This window comes from Lobosporangium transversale (genome assembly GCF_002105155.1).
Source record: "Lobosporangium transversale strain NRRL 3116 chromosome Unknown BCR41scaffold_10, whole genome shotgun sequence".
Classification (NCBI taxonomy): domain Eukaryota; kingdom Fungi; phylum Mortierellomycota; class Mortierellomycetes; order Mortierellales; family Mortierellaceae; genus Lobosporangium; species Lobosporangium transversale.
In genome coordinates, this window is record NW_019028988.1 from 725219 (window position 1) to 737815 (window position 12597).

The window sequence follows — 12597 nt, forward strand, 5'->3', positions numbered from 1 at the left end:
CTTAGAAAAAGGAAGAATGACTCTTCCTATGAGGAGCAGTAGTTTTATTCTTTCAGTAATTCAAATACTTAAACATATACCTAAAAGACCAGGTATTTTTTTTTTTTGGTGAGGTTTAGAAATCCAAGCTATAGGTGTTGCTAGAGTGAGAGTTTTTCATTATGTTTGTTTGTTTTTGTTCTGGGTGGACCATGTATCACTATCTAAGTGTATGTAGGGAGACGGTCCGGAGACCATTAACTGCAGCCTCCTTCCTTTCGTGGCTCTGCGCCAAAATATTTCATGTCTCCAGTCATAATTCAAGATAGAAAGGGCTGGGTCTAGCCACGCACCTTTGTTATAAAGTTGTATTAACATTTTCTGCATTCTGCATGATTTTGAGTACACGTCCGAGAGACACTAGACTATTCTGTTTGTATTTCTTTGTCGTATTGCAAAAAAGGGAAACTTGTCTATCTTCCTCTCTTTAAAGCTTGAGATAGGTCTTGCGAAGGGCTTCAAGTTTTTCGTTATTAGTCTCTTTCGTCTTCCAGTCCATAGTAAGCCCCTCATCTTCAGAAGGCTTGGGAATAACATGGAAATGGACGTGATCGACAGCCTTTTCGATCAAAAATAAAATAAAATAACAACACTCATCAGGCGACAACTCTCAAAAAATATCATCTAGGCAATCTATTTGCTTTCAAACAAAATTTATACCTGATGAGCAATGCGCCCATTGTTCTGCAGGATGTTGTAATCCTTGCACCCAATGGCTTGAGCAACTTTCTTGGCGGTGGGCAATAGATCAACCATCTCAGAGTCAGGAAGCTCGTGTAGGAACTGTGCATGGTCTTTTTTTTTTTTTTTTTTTTTTTTAGATAAGAACAATATTATATTAACATGGCCGATACAGTTTAAAAGAGTGCAAGAATCGGCGTTAGATTAATCGTAAGCTTTGAGACAGTAGCCTATTCATGCATAGTTTCGTTTAAAAAATAAATAAAAAAATAAAAAAGAGTTGGGCCTTACACTTTGGGATCACAACCTAGATATATCGAAGAGAATAGAAGTGCTTAGTCTATGTATCTTCTCACGTTCATTTATTAGTAATTGATTCGGAAGGTAATATGAAAACATACAGTGTGACCCTCACTGAGAGGTCCAATGTCGAGAAAAGCCAGACTATTGAGCAGAACAAGAAGAGAGGATATTTAGGGTAAATGAAGTGATAGTGAATAAAAACTTCAAAGAAAAAGCTCAATTAATTCTGTCGCCATTCATCAATAAAATGAGATAGCTTTAATAGGTTGACTTTCAACGCGTTACTATTATTTATTATTCACGTTTTTGGCATGCTTTCAAGACAGTACCTATGCTCGGTCTCGAATAGAACCTTGGCGGGGATTTCGCGCTTGATGATGCGGCAAAAGATGCAGGCAGCGTTAGAGGCCATTGAGAATGAATAATTGTGGTTAAAGTCGTAAAAAGTGAAATGTGTAGAAGTGGAACTTGTGGGAAAAAAAAAGAGCACTGTTTTAGTGTCACGTGGACAGAAACAATGTAAGAAGGCAAGAGCAGCGAGCAGCGAGAAATCATTTGGTGTTGGTGCCCAAAGTATGTGTGTACATGTTTTCTAATTCATCTTCACTGACCTTTAGTGACACGACATGCTAAGCAACATCCCACGCCTTATCTGTATGCCTCCTCGTAGTGTTGGCCATGTTTTGCATCAGCGTCTGTTCATGCAGGTGCGCTTTTTTTTTTTTGCACCAGTTATCCATGATATGACAAGAATAAATGATGTTCTGACATCCTTCGCCTATTTCTATTTATCATGCTTATTTTGTAGTCGGCGCTCACTCAAAAGTCCTTCCCACAGCTTGTGCAAGAGATCAAGGCTAGCAATAAAAACATTCATCATATCTCTCCCAGGGACCTTCACGCATTAAAATCAAACACTTATAGCTCTGCTCAAAACCCACGATTGCCTCCTCACATCATTGATGTTCGTGAACGACATGAAGTTGAGACTACAGGCACCATTCCAGGAGCCATTGTCTTGCCGAGAGGTATCCTCGAAAGAGATGTTGGCAAGTACTTGAAGCAAAATGATCCAAGGGATGTGGTCGTTTATTGTGCGGGCGGCTTCAGATCGATCCTTGCCGCTGAGTCTCTTGTTAGATTAGGATATGGTGTTGATGAGAACGAACAGAGCGGAGGAGCGGAAGCTGTATCGAATGAAAAAGACATGCCAAAAGTATGGAGCCTTGACGAGGGCATGGATGGTTGGATCAAAAGTGGTTATGAGGTTGAGAAAAAAAGCAAGTGAGGGGTGTCAACAGTATTTAATAAAATTGCATTCAAAAAAGGCGGTATCCGGGGACATCAAATGGTTCTTCAAATCACACGATGCATTTAAATAAAAGCCACGGTGACATGCACAGAGTAAACAACCGCCATGCATGCAATTGAACCATAACCTACTTCCTTTACAACCTCAATTTACCACAGCCACGATTTCTAATGTCCTCAGCAGCAACTCCTTCCACACAAACTGTCCTTAGTCTCTATAGATCCTACCTAAGAGTGATCAACAAATGGCCCACTGATCCTATCCGTCCTACTCGCAATATGAAGACTGCACTCCGGAGCCAGGTCATGGAGTCGTTTCGATCTCCCCTCAACGCTACAGCAGGACCCAACAATGCTGCCGACACTCTTGCCTCAAGAGTGGCCGATGCCCGAGTTCAACTCGAAGCTTTGCAGAAGATCGCACAAAATGAGTTCAAACAAAAGGTGGGGAATGTTGTAGAATTCACGACCAGAGAGATGTATATGAACTCAGCACTGACTTTTTATTTCTTTCTCCAGTATCCTCTCTCATCGAAGTTGCTGACCCCCGCCAGCAATCCCAACTATTACTCTAAGCTTGTTGATATGCTGGAGAAAGAGACAGCCAAGAAGAATATTGAGGCCATTGGAAAGAAGGGACCAACCTTTTTCCAAAAGCTCTTTAGAACGGCCAAATAGGAAGAAAACAAAGGATCACAATCATGAACTACATTATGGAATGCTCGTCTTGTATAATAACAAAATAAATTCGACCCAACACGTTCGCCATTGACTGTTGTTTTTTTTTTTTTTTTATTGTGCATTTTGCATTCTTCAGTCGCAGGATATTAAGCGGTCATGCGATTGCAGTCGTTCCAGTACCTATGCCTGCGCTCGCTCGTGAGACTCTGCCAACCTTCCACGCTTCATTTTCTTTTTTCTCGGCTATGCAATGGATTGCTGTGACACATCTAATTTGGCATGATTCATGCCGTATCATCCATTATATCATACATTTTGGTCCTTTACATCTGGACCATGATTTGTGCATTCTCCACACCAACCTCTGCAAGGGTCTTGTCAACATCATCCAAAAGCTGCTTACCAATAAACACAAGCTGACGAGAAATAAAGGGGAATGTGAAAAAAAGTAACGGATTAGATTTATCGTCTATTCATTTTACTTCACGCAGTGAGTATGCATTTTTTAGTACATAGCTTACTTCAAATGATTGTGTACGCGCATCTTCAACCTCTGCTTTGACAAACTCAAACAACGCACGAACTGGAGCATCTTTTGGGAACCGGCGCATCAGCCGTGAACCATCGCTAAGGCGAAACCCAATCCTAGTCGATGTAGCAGGATCGGTAGGCTCCTCGTGGCGTACAGGTTTTATACTGTCAAAAACCGATACTTCTGGCTCTACAGGAGTTGCTTCTAGAGGCACAATAGAGTAATAGACACGATGTTTTAATCAGAAGGTTAAATGTAAAAGCTGTTTTTTTTTTTTTTTTTTTTTTTTTTTTTTTTTTTTTTAAAAAAAAATACCTTCGAATGAATCTGAAATCGGCGTGTTTACTTCATCATCTCCAAGGTCAACGGCGTTTGAAGTATCACCCCCCATAGAAGCCACCAAAGCCGCATGCAGCTGCTCCTCCTCTGTCATATCTGACACATCTTTGACGGTCTTCTTTTTCTTTGGTTGCGAAGGCTTTGAGGTTGAATCTGTGAGCGAATGAACTTCAAGAAATTCGGATACTAAACGTTGGCGTAATTTGACGAACATGTAAGCCACAAAGTCCCTTGATTTGATTAAATGCTTAAGCTATAGCTGGTTATACGAAGCTTACCATCAGAGAGGAAGTCCACTGGATCAATGGTCTTGCTCCATACATGCATCCTCTCGGCTATCAGTAATCATACATTAGGGAGAATGACGTAGTCATATTTAGCATCAGCTGCATATTTAAAGAAAAAAAAGAAAAAAAAAAAAAAAAAAAAGAGTACCTGTTCTTGGGTCGATGATTGCAATATGAGGGAATGTCTGGAGAGGATAATATGCAGCATATTTTTTCCCTTCAACACTATCAGAGTAGAACTGTATAGTTGAGGATTAGAGTCGGATATCGATATAACAAAGCCTAAAGAAGTATTCCATAGATGTCCACAAATATGCTGACATCTAACATACTTGGAGAAAGATAAAATTCTCTTTAACATGCTCCTTCACACTTGGATCGCTCCAGAGATCACGGTTCAGAACTTGACAAGCAAACACTCCTGCTTCTTGAATATTGACCATGAGCCATTTCATTTCTTTCTTGGCAACATTACGACTCTAAAATAAAACCAGTAAGCATATGACCATACATTATTCCATAGTTAGCCACTTGTTCCAAAGTCATATAAATCAAACATTAAAGAATGGGGTAGAGATCGACTTGGTTATCAATGTACCTGATCAAAATTTCCTCGGGCCATAATATCCAAAGGAGCTTTAAAAAGATCAGCCAGCCTCGATGTCTTGGGACTGGTCTCACCCCCTAATGTGGCAGCCTCCGCGGCAAAGTCACGAAAAGCATCTCGGGCCAAACTTGAAGAGTCAGGAGGTAAAAATACTGATGGAGCAGGACGGGATCCTAAAAAATAGCAATTAAAAACATGTGATCAGAAAAATTTCGCCAAGTTTGTTGAACATGCATGAAAATTTCATCTTTGGTCCCATTTCCACAAGTGGTTGAAAGTAGTAAATACGTACGAGAAGATCCGCCATAAAGAGGTGACGACCGATCGCCATAATCATCACTAATCAACATTTCGTGTCTAGGTGCTATCGGTGCACGAATAGTGCTCGCGGCTTTTGTATCCTCCTCCTGAAGTGAACGCGCTAGCTCTTCGTCCTGATCGAGATATCCACCTGGAGATCCACTGTTAGATGAATTCCGTGAGCGACGAGTACTCGCATTATCACCGCTATTGTTGTTGGTTACTGGTGTTGTTCCTGCCAAGTCAACGCCGCCGCTTTCCATGTATAATGTGATGGCACGCTCCAATGATCCTTCACAGACCTGAAAGAAAAAACAAATAAAAAAAAAAAAAGGAAGTAAGGCCGTGGAGGCGTTCGCTTAGTAGTCAAATCTACTCTTCGGCCAAAAAAATCTACAAGCTCAGTAAAGGTAGTCATAATACTTACTGTCAAATAGTTTGAGGCGACATCAGGGTCTGCAGAGGTGATAGTACAGAACTGAACAATGTCTTCATGGTTAGTATCCCCCATATTGAGAAACTTCAATCAAAAATAAAATAGAATACAGAGAAAAAAGGTGGATACGTGTGTGGATATTTATGTTTTAAATGGTTAAGGAAAAAGCACTGCAAGAAGTGGGAAATGAAATGCTGAATGCAAACAAAAATGAATGAGAATGAAACTTGAATTGTGCGCAAGTGTAAAACGTCATTCAAAATTGACAGTCACTGATGGCAACACAAAAGTTAAGCTTACAACAATTGTTCATTAAGCTTGTTGCATCAACATTTTCGCTTCACTCATTCCTTTTCTTTTCTCGCCAGTCGTCACTTTCACTCGCTGTATCCCTGATCCAGCTACTGTATTCATCTTTACAAGCTTATTCCACCTCACTGTCGGACGATACTTCCTCCTTTCTTCTCAGATCATGGGAGTTCCTGCTCTCTTCAGATGGTATATATTGGGCACAATTTCTCTATCAAGTAATCTTTGCTTGTCCTGATCAGATTTTATTTATTTGCTTTCCTAAAATATTTACATTTCTCTTATATTATAGGCTTGCTAACAAGTATCCAAAAATCACAACCAACGTTGTGGAGGAAGAGCCCAAGGAGATTAACGGTGTTACGATACCTATCGACATCACTCAACCAAATCCTAATGGAGATGAGAATGATTATCTATATCTGGATATGAACAACATTATCCATCCATGTTGTAAGCCAGAGGGGAAAGTAAGACAGTGTTCCGATCTCTGTATTGGACCAATACCACAGCTACATTTCTTTGATCTAAGAGGCATTAAGGAGTATATGTTATAGCTGACTAATCACGATATTGCTCTACGTTCTATTTGGCTTGTCTGTAGCCGCCACCAAGTAACGAAGAAGAGATGTTTGTTGCCATTTTTGCATATATCGAACGCATTGTAAATATGGTTAGGCCCCGCAAGATGCTCTACATGGCCATCGGTAAGTCTTATCTTCATTCAACTAGTTTTGATCAATTTGTCGAATAGATTTGGCATCTAACATTTCATACTTTCGCTCATTAAATTGCGCTATCTTAGACGGCGTTGCCCCTCGGGCTAAAATGAACCAACAGCGCTCCAGACGTTTCAGAGCTGCACAGGAAGCAAAGGAGAAGGCTGCAAGTGAAGATGCTGCATGGGAAGAATTAACAGGTATAGATTTACTTGCATTGTAAACCTTTGTCTTCATTAGTTGACTGTCGTATGAAATTAAATTATATTTACTAACACAGAGCTGTTTTCATTTATAACTCCTAGCTGAACTCAAAGCCCAGCGTCCTGAACACGATACTCAACAGAAATTTGATTCTAACTGTATTACGCCTGGAACGCCATTCATGGTCAACTTGGGTAAAGCCTTACGGTTCTGGGTTGCTAAAAAACTTAATGATGATCCCGGTTGGATGAATTTTAAGGTTATCCTTTCAGATGGCAGTGTTCCTGGGGAAGGAGAACACAAGATGATGAATTTCATTCGCTCACAGCGAGCAGCACCTCATCATAACCCTAATACTAGTCATGTTATCTATGGATTGGTAAGCCATTGCAGCAGCTTTATTTGTTTTTTTGTTTTTATTCCTATCTATGACTACTGTACTGACGTTTTCTTCTTTTTTTTTCTTGTTAAAAAAAATAAAATAGGATGCTGATTTAATCATGTTGGCATTAGGAACTCATGAGCCTTACTTCAAAGTTCTTCGAGAAGATGTATTTTTCCAGGAGGGCAGCTCAAAGAATAAATGCTTTCTTTGTAATCAGACAGGTCACCAGGCAGCACAATGCCAGGGCAAGGCCAAGGTCAAGTCGGGTGATTTCGATGAAAAAGCACCTGCAACAGTGAAGCCTTATATTTACCTGAATGTTAGCATTCTGCGTGAGTATCTCGAAATTGAGCTCAAAATTGATAATCTTCCCTTTGAATGGGATATTGAGAAGGCGATTGATGACTGGGTGTTCTTGTGTTTCTTTGTCGGAAATGATTTCTTACCCCACCTTCCATCACTGGAGACACGAGAAGGTGCCATTGATATCTTAATTGAAATTTGGAAGCAGGTTCTTCCTCTGATGGGTGGATACGTGACACGAAGTGGAGATGTTGACTTGAAGCGTGCACAGCTCTTGATGACTGAGCTAGGTAAGAAGGAAGACGGGATCTTCCAGGAGCGTCGAGAGAAAGAGGAACGAAGAATGAAGAACAACAAGCGTAGGAAAATTGAGGATGAGGCTAGAGACCTCTATTCATCGAAGGAAGGAGGAACTGCCCTTTCTCAAACGCCAGTCTGGAACATGCCAGCTGTTGCTGTCAAAGGGCTAAGCAACAAAGCAGAGGCTGAAAAAGAAGTTGCTGCTTTGAACAAGATGATCATGGAAGAGAAAGTCCGAATTAGGACGGCTGCAAACCACGCAGCAGCAGCTCTTTTAAAGGCAGAGCTTGCACAGCAAGAAACAGCCTCTGAAGACACTGGGGACATTGCTGAGGAAGGCAAGAAGGCGAATGAAACAGAATCAGTAGAAAATTCAGAAAAGGAGCCGACTGATATGGCTGCTGAAGTTACTTCAGAAAATGTTCCAAAGGATATTACAATGACAGAGTCGAATTCACTGAAGCGAAAGATAGATGAAGTCGAGGGCGATAAGGATGATGAAGAGTCCATTTCAGACGAAGATGATGATACTGAAGCCGCTGCTACACCCACACCCATTCCTCCAACAATCGCTAAGAGAAAAATTACCGATGACGAAGAACCGGAGGACAATGTCAGACTTTGGGAACCCGACTATAAAGAACGCTATTATCGCAATAAGTTTCACATTGAGCTTTCCGATACTGAAGCCCGCAGAGCGTAAGAGGAACTTAAGAAATAAGTAAACTACAAATCGGGCATTAAGCTTGAAGCCTTCACTGACTACACCTTTTATCATTATTGTTATAATCATAGGATTGTCAAGAGTTATATTGAAGGATGCTGTTGGGTCATGAAATACTACATGCAAGGCTGCCCGTCCTGGCAATGGTATTATCCATACCATTACTCCCCCTTCGCTTCCGATTTTGTCGATATTGGCGATATTGAGATCAATTTTGATCTTGGCCAACCATTTCAGCCAATTGAGCAGCTGATGGGAGTTTTGCCTGCTGCGAGTAAACAACACATCCCCCTTGCGTTCCAACCCCTGATGTACGAGGAGGATTCGCCTATTATCGACTTTTATCCCGAAAACTTCGAACTCGACTTGAATGGCAAAAAGTTTGCATGGCAAGGTGTGGCACTGCTTCCTTTCTTAGACCCTAAGCGGTTACTTGACTCTATGGCACCACTGTACCCAAAACTTACAGAAGAAGAACTTGAACGCAATAAGTTTGGCAAGGAGTTGCTCTTTGTCAGTGAGAAGAGCAAGCTTTATGACGTTTTGTGCGATAAGCTTTATAGCTCTCGTAGCGAGGGCGAAGTCTATTATCTAGACTACAAGAAGAGTGGGCGTTTATTGGGCAATGTGTCTCGAGATCCGCAATGTATTCCCCGGAGCTCGTTCCCTTCACCTTTAGTGGACTATGGGCTTGAGGACATTCCCGTCGACACTTCCATCAGCGTTATTTTCTCTAATCCACCACTTCCTGAAGGTTTTGTTCATCAGGCTGTCATGCTCAAGGGCGTCAACCCTCCTAAGCGCGTCCTGTCACCAGACGATATTCAGTGGATAAAGAACGGTGGAGGGACGCAGCGGGGAGGACGCTATGGTGGCAGAGGTGGCCGTGGAGGTCGTGGGGGCTTCAATAATTTTGGAAATCGAGGACAGAACAATGCATATCAGGGTAGTTTTGATCGTAATACCAGAGGAGGGGCGAACTTTCGAGGTGGCCGAGGCGGTTTTACCCCTGAGAACCGTGGTCCGGCGGATAGGACCTATCCTGGCCAGAGCTACGACCGCGCATATCCTCAGCAGCCTCAACAGCCTCAGTATGGCGGTGGGTCGGGGTATGACGCATATAATGGTGGCGCTATTAACGATGGCTCCCGTTTTCCCAAGCCTGATCCTTACTATGGTTATGATTCAAGACCTGGAAACACTAACTATAGAGGCGGGGGTCGTGGTGGCAGAGGCGGGTATGGCGATCGAGGAGGCTCTCCTGGTAGAGGTGGATATGGTGACCGAGGAAGCTCTCCTGGTCGAGGTGGCTTTTCTGGTCGAGGGGGGTATGGAGGCAATAATTTTGGAAACCTAGGGCAAAACAATGTATATCAGGGTGGTTTTGATCGTAATACCAGAGGAGGGGCGAGCTTTCGAGGTGGCCGAGGCGGTTTTACCCCTGAGAACCGTGGTCCGGCGGATAGGACCTATCCTGGCCAGAGCTACGACCGCGCATATCCTCAGCAGCCTCAACAGCCTCACTATGGCGGTGGGTCGGGGTATGACGCATATAATGGTGGCGCTATTAACGATGGCTCTCGTTTCTCCAACCCCTATCCTTACTATGGTTACGATCCAAGACCTGGAAACACTAACTATAGAGGCGGGGGTCGTGGTGGCAGAGGCGGGTATGGCGATCGAGGAGGCTCTCCTGGTAGAGGTGGATACTGGTGACCTAGGGAGCTCTTCCAGTCGAGGCGCCTTTTCTAGTTGAGGAAGATATGGGGGAGGTGGGCAGCGCCCGCAAGGCTATGGAAGACAAAGTAGCCATAACAAAGCAAGCGGGGGCGAAAACGATGGCGAAGGATCCTATAATCAAAGGTTCTTTCAAGAATGTTTCAGTAATAGTAAGGTTAGCTTTAGTCTAACACAAGATTTCATGTTGATATAAATATTTGTCAAGTGGCATTTCTGATTTGAAGCAAGTGGGAGAGCCCTTGAAGCTGTGCCTTCATATCTCTCTTTCTCTCTTAGTTGCTGGTAACACGTGTTCATCGTATGGAGAGCTATTAGGCCTCAGTCTAAATCTTTAAAATAAAGTTAATGGTATGATAAATAAATAATTTCAGTTACCTCCTGTATAAATGCCAGGGAAGAAAGCGTACGAGATTGATTCTTTGTTGATGATTTGCAGCCGCCAGAGTCTCGAAGCAATTTTACGCCTGTCTCCTTTCGGTATTTTGTCGGCTGCGTGTCCTAGATCTTCATTCTCTCCACAAAAAGCCAACCCATCCTGCCTGTGAACAACTACTCTTCTTAAGGATACGGATGCCTTTTCTACTCTCTCTTTCCGCATAGCGACTTTTTGTTCGCTCCATATATTCCACATGCTGTCCTTTAATAATACTTTTTTCCTTCTCATGGTCACCATTGTATAATATAAAAGTCAACTGCTATACATAAAATTCTATTTATTTGTATCATTGATACTAGGTCTATTGTTCTCTTTTGTATCTCAGCTCAGTGGTCCAGACAACAGGTGCAGTGGTTTCGATGGTAATCTTGGTACTCACCAATGCATTCGAAGTGCTGACTTTTGTTCCGAAAGATGATTTCCAATTTTCTAGCAAACAAGCACACAAAAAAAATCAGATAAGGTTGAATATGGATGGCAAGCAATCAACAATACATAAATTATGCCTTACTAATGTCCCACTTAAGTCCGATTGTGGTCAGAGTGGCTTCAGAAGAACCGACTGGAATTATGCCACATGTTGGCCCTTCAATATCTAAGTTGCAAGTAATCTCGTGCTTGCCCTAGAATTATTGATATTGAAAAAAAAAAAAAAAAAAAAAAAAAAAAAAAAGGGTCAGAAGCGCACTTTCTTTCCCTTGTCCGATGATTTGATCATACACAGATCATAAGTCGACTTACAGTGCCAAGAACTACAATAATACTCTCATCCGATAGTAGGGTGGCGTGTCTCTCTCGGTTGAGGACATATAAATGGTGGATCGATGACATGGACTGATCAAACCGTCCACCTGTTCCTCCAAGTGCAACCACTCCTAAATTACCACCTAACTCTTCTGTATCTTGTTTTATTTGTGAATCGGCAAAGGACGATGATTTGTTGTCTCGTTCACGAACAAGCTCCACACACTTCATGAAATCCGTCGATTCCTCATCGCCATTTTGTTCCACCGGAACACCCTATTGAGAATTCAAAAAAAAGGGGGGAGGCAAAGACAAAAATATTCGTAAGGCAAGCGATTCATTCGTTCGGACTAATTTCCATCGCTAAGTTACTAGTGCTGAAATGTATTGCCATTACCTTCGATTCATAATATTCTTTGACTGAATCACGTAAGGAGTCTAAATCACCACGGATATAATCAGGCAGGAATCTAGAAAAAAAAAAAATCCTAATCAATTGCTAGACCTACTGATAGAATGTAAAGGACTCTCTCCAAAGACATAAAAATCCTTTACTTTATACGCTCCTCTTCCGTTTCCAACAAATCGTACAGTCGATTTCCTCCGCCATCTGCACAAAACCTGTATGTTGCTTTTTTTTTTATTTGTTTATTTAAGATGTTATTAGATTCATTTTATACATTAATATATAAATCTTTCTTTCTCCTGTTTCGTGGTACTTGTTTGCAGCCTTGCTATTGCTGTTATTGTTGTAATTATTGGTTGTCCTGCAATTGCCTTTTTTTTAAAATGTGTATTTACCATTATTCCAGACATTCTCAAAAAGCTTGCGCTGAATGAGAATCGGTTGATTCAGAATGATAAGAGCAAACTTGTTTCGTCCCGTCTTTTCAGAGAGAAACTTGCTCCTGTATACCTCTGGGTCCTCAAGACACTTGCTGGGATGCCAATTCATGTTTCTTTTGAATGAAGATAAAATGAGTAAGAAAAGAAACTTGGTGACGTGACGAAGTATTTTCAAGCCTATTACATGTAGAATAAAAGTTTAATTCCATTTACTGACCTGGCTTGTTACAATTAAGAAGTCAACAGAAGTATATATCATTGTTTATTTGTCATTCATACTTTTATTATCATTATTTTCTCGATTTAAGAAAAGAGGAATGAAGGACAAAATATTATGATGGATTGGATTTTGAGACACATGAATCATTACA

The 12597-nt window shown here is 41.5% G+C and overlaps 5 protein-coding genes across 5 annotated transcripts; 2 read left to right on the forward strand and 3 right to left on the reverse strand.

Moving 5' to 3' along the window:
• Positions 1 to 297: 297 nt before the first annotated feature.
• BCR41DRAFT_349835 (Hnt1 cyclin dependent kinase Kin28 interacting protein) lies at positions 298 to 1728 on the reverse strand. Its single transcript, XM_022023548.1, has 6 exons — positions 1635 to 1728; positions 1353 to 1490; positions 1122 to 1164; positions 1012 to 1027; positions 700 to 833; positions 298 to 598 (listed from the first exon to the last, which is right to left on the reverse strand). Exons 2-6 carry the CDS (start codon positions 1433 to 1435, stop codon positions 467 to 469), a joined length of 408 nt encoding a protein of 135 aa, XP_021883436.1. The 5' UTR covers positions 1436 to 1490; positions 1635 to 1728; the 3' UTR covers positions 298 to 466.
• On the forward strand, positions 1590 to 2430 carry BCR41DRAFT_349837 (Rhodanese-like domain-containing protein). The gene is made up of 2 exons (XM_022023549.1): positions 1590 to 1730; positions 1832 to 2430. Exons 1-2 carry the CDS (start codon positions 1650 to 1652, stop codon positions 2309 to 2311), a joined length of 561 nt encoding a protein of 186 aa, XP_021883437.1. The 5' UTR covers positions 1590 to 1649; the 3' UTR covers positions 2312 to 2430.
• A 14-nt stretch (positions 2431 to 2444) lies between these two features.
• On the forward strand, positions 2445 to 3102 carry BCR41DRAFT_349839 (hypothetical protein). The gene is made up of 2 exons (XM_022023550.1): positions 2445 to 2778; positions 2854 to 3102. Exons 1-2 carry the CDS (start codon positions 2506 to 2508, stop codon positions 3010 to 3012), a joined length of 432 nt encoding a protein of 143 aa, XP_021883438.1. The 5' UTR covers positions 2445 to 2505; the 3' UTR covers positions 3013 to 3102.
• A 17-nt stretch (positions 3103 to 3119) lies between these two features.
• On the reverse strand, positions 3120 to 5715 carry BCR41DRAFT_349840 (hypothetical protein). The gene is made up of 9 exons (XM_022023551.1): positions 5508 to 5715; positions 5073 to 5382; positions 4772 to 4953; positions 4506 to 4652; positions 4322 to 4412; positions 4165 to 4221; positions 3863 to 4072; positions 3537 to 3751; positions 3120 to 3431 (listed from the first exon to the last, which is right to left on the reverse strand). Exons 1-9 carry the CDS (start codon positions 5589 to 5591, stop codon positions 3339 to 3341), a joined length of 1389 nt encoding a protein of 462 aa, XP_021883439.1. The 5' UTR covers positions 5592 to 5715; the 3' UTR covers positions 3120 to 3338.
• Positions 5716 to 10937: 5222 nt separating this feature from the next.
• On the reverse strand, positions 10938 to 12335 carry BCR41DRAFT_302616 (Thiamin pyrophosphokinase; the record flags this gene model as incomplete). The annotated part of the gene is made up of 6 exons (XM_022020676.1): positions 10938 to 11065; positions 11148 to 11259; positions 11378 to 11656; positions 11778 to 11868; positions 11936 to 12011; positions 12182 to 12335. The coding sequence occupies 6 exons, from the start codon at positions 12333 to 12335 to the stop codon at positions 10938 to 10940; spliced, it is 840 nt and encodes a 279-aa protein (XP_021883440.1).
• Between the last annotated feature and the right edge of the window lie 262 nt (positions 12336 to 12597).